This window comes from Mustela lutreola, chromosome 2, assembly GCF_030435805.1.
Source record: "Mustela lutreola isolate mMusLut2 chromosome 2, mMusLut2.pri, whole genome shotgun sequence".
Lineage (NCBI taxonomy): Eukaryota > Metazoa > Chordata > Mammalia > Carnivora > Mustelidae > Mustela > Mustela lutreola.
Genome location: NC_081291.1, coordinates 52191262 through 52203758, shown reverse-complemented (window position 1 = coordinate 52203758; position 12497 = coordinate 52191262). Strand labels below are relative to the sequence as shown.

At 42.7% G+C, this 12497-nt stretch overlaps 1 protein-coding gene across 3 annotated transcripts; it reads right to left on the bottom strand.

The window, feature by feature from the left end:
- Positions 1–132: 132 nt before the first annotated feature.
- Positions 133–8016, bottom strand: VHL (von Hippel-Lindau tumor suppressor). 3 transcript variants are annotated; one of them, XM_059161713.1, is made up of 3 exons: positions 7592–8016; positions 5480–5602; positions 133–2470 (listed from the first exon to the last, which is right to left on the bottom strand). In XM_059161713.1, exons 1-3 carry the CDS (start codon positions 7929–7931, stop codon positions 2232–2234), a joined length of 702 nt encoding a protein of 233 aa, XP_059017696.1. In that variant the 5' UTR covers positions 7932–8016; the 3' UTR covers positions 133–2231. The 3 variants fall into 3 exon arrangements, with proteins under 3 accessions (XP_059017696.1, XP_059017697.1, XP_059017698.1); XM_059161714.1 differs by having other exon boundaries at positions 133–2428; positions 7592–8011; XM_059161715.1 differs by lacking the exon at positions 5480–5602 and having other exon boundaries at positions 133–2428.
- Positions 8017–12497: the final 4481 nt, after the last annotated feature.

The window sequence follows — 12497 nt, the reverse complement described above, 5'->3', positions numbered from 1 at the left end:
TGGAAAGAAAAGGGCCTTTGAGTCTGCAATGTCCCTTCCCACTTAAGCCTTTACAGAAACACAGGTGTCTCAGAACAGAGCCACACGGAGACATACCAAACTTATTTCTTTAGCTCAGCACCATTTAACGTATTCAAGAACAGCTTTTCGGTTTTATTTTGTTTTGTTTTTTAACTCAAAATAGGAAACATCACAGTCTCTTAGGAGCAATACATTTAATACAGTCATAAGATCTCAAATGAAAAACATATATTATCCATGCTACAGGTTTTCAATCCTCCTTGAACAACACAAAAAAACACAGTACTCAAACTGCAGTTTTCACAGGATGAACACGAATCTCATTTGGACACAAAGACAGGTTAAAAAAAAATTTAAACCAATGTTGAACAAATCCAACTACAGCAGACTTCCTGACATCCCCCATCTCATCCCACCCTCGAATACATACTGCTGCCTGCTCCCCAGCATTTCTTCCTTCCCACCTAGCAGCTCAGTAACACGTCAGACACAGAGACGTGTGTCACTGATTACTACAGCATGCCTAAAAAACAAAGGCCAATTTATTAACTGAATGTTGAAAGAGGGGATTAAGACGAGGTGAAACAAAATCTAGGGGAAACTGTGGGGCACTGTCTTACTTCACGCTGATTTCAGAGCACAGGAATTGTGCTCAAAGATTAATATAGGAACTAAAGATACCAAGAAATATCCCATTGTTCATAAAAGGAAGACTGCACTAATGTCTACAAAGAGCTTATAATACCATGGGAAGATATTTAAATTATAAAATTATAACTAAGAAGGTAGAATACAAAACTGTATATTCAGTACGATCTCAACTATGTAAAACCAAACCAACCACAGCATGCCCTAAAAAGGCCAAAAGTTCAAAATGTTTTGGGACTCTATTCAGGTAGTGAGGCTACAGTGATCTTTTTTTCCTTTTACTTTATTGTCTTTACCAAAATTTTCTTTACTGGGGGATTTTTTTTTTTTTTTAACTATCAGTTACCAAAAAAGAAAGCCTGATAGAAGTATTGAATTTGAGTTAAACAATTTAAGTCCAGCCTATAAGAAAGGATTTGTACATTTATAAAATTATAAAACATTTCAGGCTACTCCCTGAATCCACTGTGTGTTATGAGTAACTTCCAAGAGGTGGAGGGCTTCTGCCTCTTCTCCAGCCAGGTGCAAAGTGTCACCAGATCCTGCCTGATGAAAAATGCTGAAATAGGACCTTTGAAAGTCCAGATGAGCCCATAAGTGACTTTCCTTAGTGGTCCCCACTGCTCCAACACCACTGGCCCATGGTTAAAACACCAGCAGCATTTTAAAAAAAAAGCTAAGCCAAACAGAAATGTAGTGGATTTACCAAAAAGTAACAGAAATACCCACACTTAGCAAAAATCTATTTACAATACAGTAGCAGCTCCTTAATACTAGAACTAAACAAAAGGATAGCTATTCTCTCCTGTTTTCTGTGCAGATGTCAAGTTTCAGAAAGCAATCATCACAATAACTGTAGAAAGCTATTCCTGGTTTAGAAAGAAATAAAATAGAACTACAATAACAGTGGACAGAGAAAAGCACAAAATTTAGAAAGTTATAAAAAGTGCTTTCTATAAAAGTGATTCCCTTTAAAACATTTGTTTACTGTATATAATGTAAGGTCCCCACTTCCCCACCTCCCAAGAAAGGGCAAAACCTCCAAACACTTTCTACCAAAGTATCGACTGGTTTGTTCATTCAACAAACAGTGACTGAAGGCTCATAATGTGTGAGGCACTAGGGTCTCAAAGAGGAGACAGACTTGTCCTTGCCTCAAGGACATCTCTGTCTTCTCAAAGTGGGAGGTGGACACATCACCAACCACAACACAGCAATTAAAAGCAGATGCCACTGCTTTCTTACAATTAAAGAATATGTTGCAATTCTTATTGAATTACTTACACAAAAGTCCTTATACAGAAACTTTCCTGACTTACTAGGAGGCAAAAATGCAACTACTTGATGAATACTTCTAGAAGGGGCAGGCCTTAAATTACATTTTGTGATATTTGCCCCTAAACATCACAATGCCTACTGAAGTCAGTTAACTTTCCTATAAGCAATGGAGGATTTTTTACTCTGAGAATGAGACACTTTGAATCTGAGAATAAGTGACCAGTCCTAAATGTAGATCAAGACTAGTTAGTACCATCAAAGGCTGAAACTCAGGAGTTCAAATTTCACTTAAAATCCTCAGTCTCCCCTTCCAGCCGTTGATTTTCAAAATGCTCTTGTGTCAGCCGCTCCAGGTCTTTCCTTACATTCGGGTGGTCCTCCAGATCTTCATAGAGTGATCTCACGATGTCCAGTCTCCTGTAATTCTCGGGCTTGACTAGGCTTCGGACAACCTGGAGGCACCGTTCTTTCAGCGTATACACTGTAAATGCAGAAAACCAAATCCTCAGCAGCAGACTCAAGCCTTGGGACAAGGGAGGAGCAAGAGGCTTTGTTAACCACAGCAATTCCACTTACTATATACAGACCTCACTTTGGGCTAAAAAAGTGAGGGCCTGTGTGTGGCAGAGTGTAACATGATGGCCCTAATGCACATTTCCGTGGTATGCAGGACTTCGTGTAGTAACTTCCCCTTACAAGTGTGTTGTTTCTGATGTGCTTTAACTAAATGAATGTGGGTGACGTAACAGACACTGTGCCAATTCTGAACCTAACATTTAAGAAGCCCTGGCAACTTCCACTTTTACGCTCTCAGGAGCCCTGAGATACCCTACACAAGAGGAACAAGCGCTGAGAATGCACAGGAGAGAGGCCCAGACCAGCCAACCTGCCAGCAGTCAGCCACACCAACGACCACCAATGAGCAGAATAACCACCTGCCTGAGCCAGCCTAAACTGCAGAATTATGAATAAGAAAGAAGTTGTTAGTTTGGGGGTAGCTGTCACAAAGCAATAGATAACCAAAACAGTTTGTAACTGGATTTTGAGGAACTCCAGTTCTATTTTATTTTATTTTATTTTTTAAAGATTTTATTTATTTATTTGACAGAGATCACAAGCAGGCACAGAGGCAGGCGGAGAGAGAGGAAGGGAAGCAGGCTCCCTGCTGAGCAGAGCCTGATGTGGGCCTTGATCCCAGGACCTTGGGATCATGACCTGAGCCAAAGGCAGAGGCTTAACCCACTGAGCCACCCAGGCGCCCTTCAGTTCTATTTTAAACTCACTGGGGAATTTACTCTTTAAGGGCATCCTTCAGCCAAAAGTTACATTTATCAATTTAACTTATCAACTCATCAATTTTTGTACACCTGCTTCCTTAAAACAGGATCCTCATATATGTATCAGTTTGAACCTTATGAAGCTACAGGCATTTGGGTTCGTTTTGTTTGTTTTTAAGATTTTATTTTTAAGTAATCTCTATACCCAAGCTGGGGCTCAAACTCACAAGCCTGAGATCAATAGCTACATGCTCCCAGGTACCCTTGTATTTGGGGTTTTTTTAATCCACAAGAACATGAGTTTCTTTAGGTTCAAACTAATAAAATCAACTGAGTTTTAAACAAATGGTAAACTATGATGTTAATGTTCAATTCAGTGATTTTTTTTAACCTGTTTGGCACTCAGCTTGAGTGGGTTAAATAACATTAAAAGATACAACACTAGGGGGACGCCTGGGTGGCTCAGTTGGTTGGACGACTGCCTTTGGCTCAGATCATGATCCCGGAGTCCTGGGATCGAGTCCCGCATCAGGCTCCCAGCTCCACGGGGAGTCTGCTTCTCCCTCTGACCTTCTCCTCGCTCATACTCTCTCTCACTGTCTCTCTCTCAAATAAATAAATAAAATCTTTAAAAAAAAAAAAAGATACAACACTAGGGACATCTGGGTGGCTCAGTCTGTTAAGCATCTGCTTTCAGCTCAGGTCATGGTTCTAGGGTCCTGGGATCTCTGCTCTGCAAGGAGACTGCTTCTCCCTCTCCCTCAACCTGCTATTCTGCTTGCTTGTTCTCTCTCTCTCTCTCTGTGTCAAATAAATAAATAAGTAAATCTTTATTTATTTATTTTTAACGATTTTATTTATTTATTTGACAGAGATCACAAGTAGGCAGAGAGTCAGGCAGAGAGAGGAGGAAGCAGGTCCCCTGATGCACAGAGAGCCCGATGCGGAGCTCTATCCCAGGACCCTGAGACCATGACCTGAGCTGAAACCAGAGGCCTTAACCCACTGAGCCACCCAGGCACCCCAAAAAATAAATATTTAAAAAAAAAAAAAAAAAGGAAAAGAAAAAAAAGAAGATACAACACAAGAAGCTGTGGTATCTCATCTTCTATACCCTATTCTTCTCCTAAGACTCCAGGGCATAATTCTGTTCTAAGGCCTGGTAAACAAAATGTATTCATAATTCTACAATCAAGTATTTTATTCACTTATTTATTTTTTAAATTTTTTAAAGTAACCTTTACTCCCAATGTGGGGCTCGAACTCACAACCCTGAGATCAAGAGTCGCATATTCTACCAATTGAGCCAGCTAGGGAGCCCTACAATCAGATATCTTAATTTACCCCATCTCTGACAGCCCAAGAGCTTCTGAGAAACCACAATATAAAGCATACAAATATAAACAAATATGAACAAATATATTTGTTCAATATAAAGCATACAAATAGGGCACCTGGGTGGCTCAGTGGGTTAAAGCCTCTGTCTTCAGCTCAGGTCATGATCCCAGGGTCCTAGGATAGAGCTCCACATCGGGCTCTCTGCTCAACGGGGAGCCTGCTTCCTCCTCTCTCTCTGCCTGCTTGTGATCTCTGTCAAATAAGTAAATTAAATCTTTAAAAAAAATTTTTAGGGGCGCCTGGGTGGCTCAGTGGGTTGAGCCACTGCCTTCGGCTCAGGTCATGATCTCAGGGTCCTGGGATCGAGTCCCGCATAGGGCTCTCTGCACGGCAGGGAGCCTTCTTCCACTCCCCTCTGCCTGCCTTTCTGACTACTTGTGGTCTCTCTCTGTTAAAAAAATAAAATAAAATCTTTAAAAAAAAATTTTTTTTTGTAAAAGCATACAAATAAATTTGTTCCATTTTATTTGTGGTGGAGAACAAGACACAGAAAGTTGGATAACTCGGCTAGAATCCAGTAAAAGCCAATAAACGTTTGGCTCCTTCAAATGGCTTATTCTCTACTTACTACAACAGCCTTATCTTTTTATTTACTCTTTTTACTTATTTATATTAATTTTTTAAGTAATCTCTATACCTAACATGGGGCTTGAACTCATGACCCTGAGATCAAGAGTCACATGTTCTACTGACTGCCTTTGGCTTGGGTCATGATCCCAGGGTCCTAGGAGCCTGCTCTTTGCTCAGCAGGGAGCCTGCTTCTCCCTCTGCCACTCCCCATGCCTGTGCTCTTTATCTCTGACAAATAAGTAAAATCTTAAAAAAAAAAAAAAAAAGGTAAAATGGAACATCAGTACCTGGCAGTGTGATGTTGGCAAAAATAGGCTGTCCATCAACATTGAGAGATGGCACAAAGAGCTCAGTCTGGTTAACCAGAAGGCCATCATATGTCCCTGCATCTCTGAAGAGCCAAAGGTGACCTGTTAAAACAAGCAGAGGCTGTTATGTAGCCACACACCCACTTCCTTCATCTTCCTGGATTGGCACTTTAGTACTTGACTCTCATTCTGCTTAAATATCAGACAAAGCCCTTCTAATAATATTATCTTACTCAATCCTCACAAAAAAGGCCAAGCAACTTGCTCAAGGAAACAGCGACAGTAAGGGGGAAAAAAGCATGTACTTGAGGCTCCAAATACCATGCCTTTCCTGCTACCCCATGGTCAAAAAGCCAAGTTCATGAATTGCAAATCACACCAAACATGGCAAACTATAAGAAAGAACTTCACCAACTCCTTACATCTGTGCTTCTCAAGAACAAGAAGGTGCAAAAACATCATGTTAACAAAAAGAAATCAGACAGAAAAGAGTACATTCTGTAGGAAAAGACACAGCTAATCTATGGTGTGAAAAATCAAAAGAATGGTTGCCTCTGGAAGAGAGGGGATTGAGTGAAAAGGGGCAGGACGGAACTTTCTAAAGTGATAAAAATGTTCTAATCCAGAATTCGATCTAGGTGTGCTATATTTGTCAAAAATACATCAAACTCTAAGATCTGTGCATTTAACTGCATGTGTATTATACCTGAATTTAAGAAACAAATACATCGTATTGGGCGGGGAAAAAAAAAAAGAGGGCAGGGAAGAAGGGAGCCCCCCTTCCCCCACCTAACTTTCTATTAAGGGAGGTAGAGACTGAATAAACACATCATTAAAAATAAATTAATTAGCTAATTAATTAAATAATCATGTGTTCCCGGGGCACAAACTTACTTGATTTGCTGGGAAAACTTAAGAAATGTAAAGTGGTAAATATTTTTTTTATTATGGTAAAACATACATTTTTACAGTTTACATACAGTTCAGTGACATTAAGTAGATTCAAAGAGGAATTTTTAAAGAAATTTTATATTAAACCAGGCACAGTTAAGTTTTGGAGAATACAAAATTCACAATTTCTTGGATAAAATAGGACACTACAGAAATGTTAGCCCCCGGAAGAATTGTGTTCTCCCTCTTTTAATATCAAGGTAAGTCTGGTGTAAAAATTTGAAGATTTCTGCGTAGGCTCCTCTCAAGGCAAAAGGATCTACTGGGATCCTGCCAGGATGGCTGTGAAAATTAACCAAGTATGATTTCTCTTTTTTGAAAGCTATGGGAAGATTACTGCCTCCTTAGGTTTAAGGCCCCGGTAGCCCTCATTATTACAACAGCATCCTAACTGGCTCCTCGGCAGCAGTCTTCCCTCTCCAAACCACTGTGCAACTCGGGGGAGCTTTTCGGTATTAAAATCTGTCACTGTCATTTCCCTGCTTAAAAATTCCATAGCTCCTCTCTCCCCAGAGGAAAAACCATCTTTCAGGCTTCCCCTCCCGAGACTGCAGGTGTTGTTAGCCCCCGCGATTCCCTCTGGCTACAACTCTCAACTCCTCTGTCTTGACTTGGGTCGATCAGCCCCTCTGCACCCGGCGGGCCCCCCTTTCTTCTGCTCTGGGGTGCTCGAAGTGGAACGACACACCCCGTCCCTTCACCGGGCAGGAGCCTGCTCCAAGCCCCCACCTTCCGCCGTGCTCCGTCCCTCTAGCAGCCGCTGGGACACTGGCTAGTTAGCTGTGTGTGCACTCGCCCGTCCCCGCCCCCGGACTGTGCTCTCTCTGAAGGAAGGGACCCTACGCGGAACTGGCCCACTGGGGACATTAGAGAACCTGAGACTCTCCCACTCACGGACTGAACTAATGGGCATTAGATAGGGAGCATTTTTAGTGGCAAATACGCGTATAAGGGGGGAAAGTCACCTCAGGAAAATTACTCAGTACTACAGAGAATAAGGTGCCACTCTCACTAGCAGCGTCAACCTGGATCTGTCACAGCCTGTCAGGGGCACGAGCAGGCGCTCGCTGCGCCCTGGGACAAAGCGGGAGGCGCGGTCCGCCTGGGCCCGCCCGGACAAGGCGACCCGAGTCCGCCTACCTCGGTAGCTGTGGATGCGGCGGCCCGTGCCCGGCGGCAGCGTCGGGTAGGGCTGCGGCTCGCCGTCGAAGTTGAGCCACACCGGCAGCACGACGCGCGGGCTACGGTTGCAGAAGATGACCTGCGACGGCTCGCAGGAGTTCACCGAGCGCAGCACCGGACGCGGCTGCACGGCCTCCATCTCCTCCTGGGCGCCCGGCTCCTCCAGATCAGACTCTTCCGGCCCGGACTCCTCCGCGCCCGACTCCTCCCCGCCGTCCTCTTCAGGACCCACCTCCTCGGCGCCCACCTCCTCCGCACCCGCCTCGGCCTCTTCCACGTTCCCTGCCTTCCGGGGCATTACCTACCGGAGCTTAGGCAACCCCAGCCTCGCCGACTCCGGATTTGCGGGCCTCACGGGGCGGAGCTGGGCGGGCGGGCGTGCGCGTCCCCGTACGCGTCCCCGTACGCGTGCGTGCGCGTCCCCGCAAGAGCGCGAGATATTTTCGCGCGCTCTCGGTCAGGGACAGAATACTGTGGCCGAAATGGCAGGCTTGAAATCTTGGGGCAGTGCGTGTGGGATCTCCAGCCTTTGGAACCGAGCATCCAGGAGGTGGAGGCTGGTGTCAGGCCATTTCATCGGCGTGTTTCCTCTATAAAATGGATTTGTTCCCCCCCCCCGCACTAATAAGATTTTTATTTTATTTTATTTATTTATTTGACAGAGAAATCACAAGTAAACAGAGAGGCAGGCAGAGAGAGGGAAGCAAGCTCCCCGCTGAGCAGAGAGCCCGATGTGGGTTTCGATTCCCAGGACCCTGAGACCATGACCCCAACAGAAGGCAGAGGCTCAACCCACTGAACCAACCAGTTGCCCCACTAATAAGTTTTTGATGCAGCATTTCCTTAACTTCATTTGGTCTCTCTCTTTTTTTTTAAGATTTTATTTATTTATTTGACAGAGATCACAAGTAGGCAGAGAGGCAGGCAGAAAGAGGGGGAAGCAGGCTCCCCACTTGAGCAGGAGCCGGATGCCGGGCTCTATTCCAGGACCCTGGAATCATGACCTGAGCCCAAGGCAGAGGCTTTAACCCACTGAGCCACCCAGGCGCCCCATGTTTAAGAAATTTTATATTACTACCATCAGTGGAAATGCACTTTCATTTTTCACAGAAGAGTACAGTGGAACTTTAAAAGGAAACAAAACAAGTTATTAAATTTAATCTATAGTCTATTAAAAGCCCTGAGACTGCACTTCTTTGGTTCTACCGGTTTAGCCAAGTGTTAGATATTAAATGCCAAGTATTAGTTCTCACACCAAGTTTTTCTGGACATAGAGGATTAAAGGAAATTGAAAGGGGACTAACACATGACACTGCAGTGGGGATGCCCTCTGAAATTCACACCCACCTGGGTTCTCATTCTGCTTGTAGCTTCAGATATGTATTACTGGGCAAAATTCTTTAAATTCTCTGAGACGTTGCTCATTTTTAGGAATTAGGTGACAAAACTGTGGACAAGTGTTAAGTGGAAAGTGGGAAGTGACTAGCACATAGTAAGCACTCAACATATAGCAGCGGTTAATATTATCAAGATAAATTAAACACACTGTCTCTGTCCTGAAAACTCTCACAGACTACTGGGAAAGCATACAAGACATATTGTTACAGTATGATATTGGTTGTAAAAGAGAAAGGTGTAAAGTGGTTTGTTGGGCTAGGCTTCCCGGAAGAGTTATATTTGGTATGAACTATGAAGAATGGATCTAAGAGTTTTCCTTTCCCATGTCCCATCAGACAAATATCCACGTTGGATGTCAAATAAGGGCTCATAGACAGATTTCCCAATCCAGTTTGCTTCTCATTGACTTTATACCCACTGCCTCCAAGCCCATGACTCCTATAGGCCTACCACTTCCTGAAAATCCACCAGGAGCCCCAAGCCAAAGAGGGACTTACATTTGAGCTTAGAGCCCAGCACTATGGCCCCAACATTTAAAAGAAATGCCAGAGGGAGAATGGACAAGTAAACTTTTTTGTATCGTGTTTGGGTATACTCCTGGGGCAGCTGTTCTCAATCAAATCTGCAAAAACAGAAGAGGTTTAGATTTATGATTTTAGATGTACAGTGACCCATCTGAGCAACCTCATTTGGGTTTCTTTGATTGCCTGACCGGAAAGACTGATGCAAACTGCTTCACAAAACATCTTGGAAAATGCCAATCCCCTAAAAGTGAGGGAAAGCTTATTTAGAATACAGAAATGAATAAAAATATAGGGGGGAAAAACCTATAAAATTGCATGTGTAGTGTGATAACCTTTATGCAAAATACATGTAATTACTTCCCCACCTCCATCTTCTAGATGTAGTTTTATTACCTTTGTAGTGAAAACAACTAACTCAGTTCTTCCTTGCCCCCAGGCTTATTGAGATATAATTTACCTAAGTTAATTCTCTTTTTTAAATATTTTTAAGTTTATTTATTTATTTTAAAGATTTGACAGAGAGAGTGCGACTGAGCGTGTGCACAAGCAGAATTACATTTTAATCTACATTTACTAAATCATTCTATTTTCTTTTTTTAAAACCATAATGTTTAATCCTTATAACAAAACCAAAGTGTTGGGGCACCTGGGTGGCTCAGTGAGTTAAAGCCTCTGCCTTCGGCTCAGGTCATGATCCCAGCGTCCTGGGATCGAGCCCCGCATCGGGCTCTCTGCTCCTCAGAAAGCCTGCTTCCTCCTCTCTCTTCCTGCCTGCTTCTTTGCCTACTTGTGATCTGTCAAATAAATAAAATCTTTAAAAACAAAACAAAACAAAACTGAGGTGTTGATAGGTTACTTATTTGGACTCAAACTGTAAGAAGACTGAGTTTCAGAGGGGTTAAATATGCTCAGATTTGCTAAATTCAAGTTGTTCTCAGTCATCTTGTCATAATAAAAAATTAGATGGAGTTCGTTTTCTTCTTCTGAGGTTAGACATAGGGAAGCTATCCACTGGTGCCTCTCTTCCTTTCCGATGACCAAGAAAGAATTCTTGAGACGTCTTTGGTGGAAAACGGTGGTTTATTAAACATGGGGACAGGACCCCTGGGCAGGAAGAGCTATTGCCCTGGGGTCTTGACAAGTGGCTGATTATATACTCAGGAGTTGGGGAGGTGAGGACAAAGGGTGTGTTCAGAAGGACTACCATATGCTAACGAAGACTCTCAGGATCCTGGAGTCCTGGTTATTGTCAAGCCAAGGCTGTTTATCCCTCTAATGAGGCACTAACATGAAGACAGTTGGGAGCTTCCTGGAGGAATGTTCCATTCTTCCTATCCTACATCCTTGTCAATGGGCTGCATGTTCAAAAGATATTCAATTTTATATACATTTCCTTCTGCCTCAGCCTCCCTCAATGTTATGGAGGGGAGGGAGATGTTAGGGCTTCAGGAAACTGAGTTATCAGTGTCTGGAAGTTAGGCTATTGATAAGCAAACTTCCTTCTAAATCATAGCACATTTGTAAACTGATTGTGATCTCTACAAGTTAACTATTTGTTTTTCTTTTAGGGCAGCCAGGAGTGCCTGAGAAGTCCGCCACGGTCAGGGACATTTCTAAAGCGAGTGTCTTCAACGCCTATGTGCTTCCCAAGCTCTATGTGAAACTACATTATTGCAGGAGTTGTGCCATTCACAGCAAGGTAGTCAGGAATCACTCTCATGAAGCACCAAAGAATCCAGCCTGTCAGGATGCCACCCCGATTTAGACCCATGAGTACTGCCCCCCAACTTCTACCAAAGCCCATGTAAGGAGCTAAGTCCTTAAGAACTAAAGAAAAGCTGTTCTCCGGGGCCGGAGGGGGTGGGGGGATGGCGATTATACTTCATACAGCAAAAAAAGAAAACATTTGTTGAAACTTGGCTTTGGAGAATGTGAGTTGGGACTTAAGTTGGCAGTTTGCAGACAGCTGGTACCATCAGTAACTGTACAAAAATACAGCTGCTTTCTAAAGGCAGGTGTGGATGTCAACTAGATCATACAATAAGAAAATCAGATTAATTTAGGACTTTCAGGTTTATTTTCTGAAGAAAAGCTAACCTGTACATGAAGTTGTCCAAAGATTAGGGTTAACTAGAAATAAGACAACTTTAAAATAAGAAAGAATTTTAGGCAGTAATCTAGTTTACTGTTGCTGTTTTAGAAATTAATAAACAAGCCTGGACAGGTTGTGTGACATTCCCACCCTCTTAGCTGGTGGCCAAGCCCAAATTAAAACCTGAGTCTCCTTAGTCCTAATCAATGCAGAGCTATTCAAGGACTCCCACATCAGTTTTCTGTTTTGTGTGCAGTGCTGGTCTTTTATCAGCCTCTCCTCGGATCTCACTGACAAACCTGACAGAGCAAAAGGGCAACTGTCACATTTAGCTAAGTGTTACACATTGGCATCAATGTTTGCATTGAAAAACTCTGGGTCAGGGTTTCCTTTGGTTCTTTTGGTGCCTTTGGGTTTGTTGAGACTATCAAGTATGAGTCTGGTTTTGTGCTGTAATCTGCATCCCCACCCATAACATATTTGAAAAATAATTTCATTGTGAAACAAGTTTTCAGGTTTGTAGAAATATTTTAAGAATAGTACCAAGAATGTATATATTCATATAATTTTGAATTGAGATTATTTTATCCCCCAATTTGAATTCATTTAATATGATCATCCCATTATGACTTTAAGGGTACACATGGACACATGCATGCCTGGTTGGCTCAGTTGGTGGAGCATGTGACTCTTAGATCTCAGGGTTATGAGTTTGAGTCCCATGTTGGATATAGAGATTACTTAAAAATAAAATCTTTTTTTTTTTTTTTAAAGATTTTATTTATTTATTTGACAGAGAGAAATCACAAGTAGATGGAGAGGCAGGCAGAGAGAGAGAGAGAGGGAAACA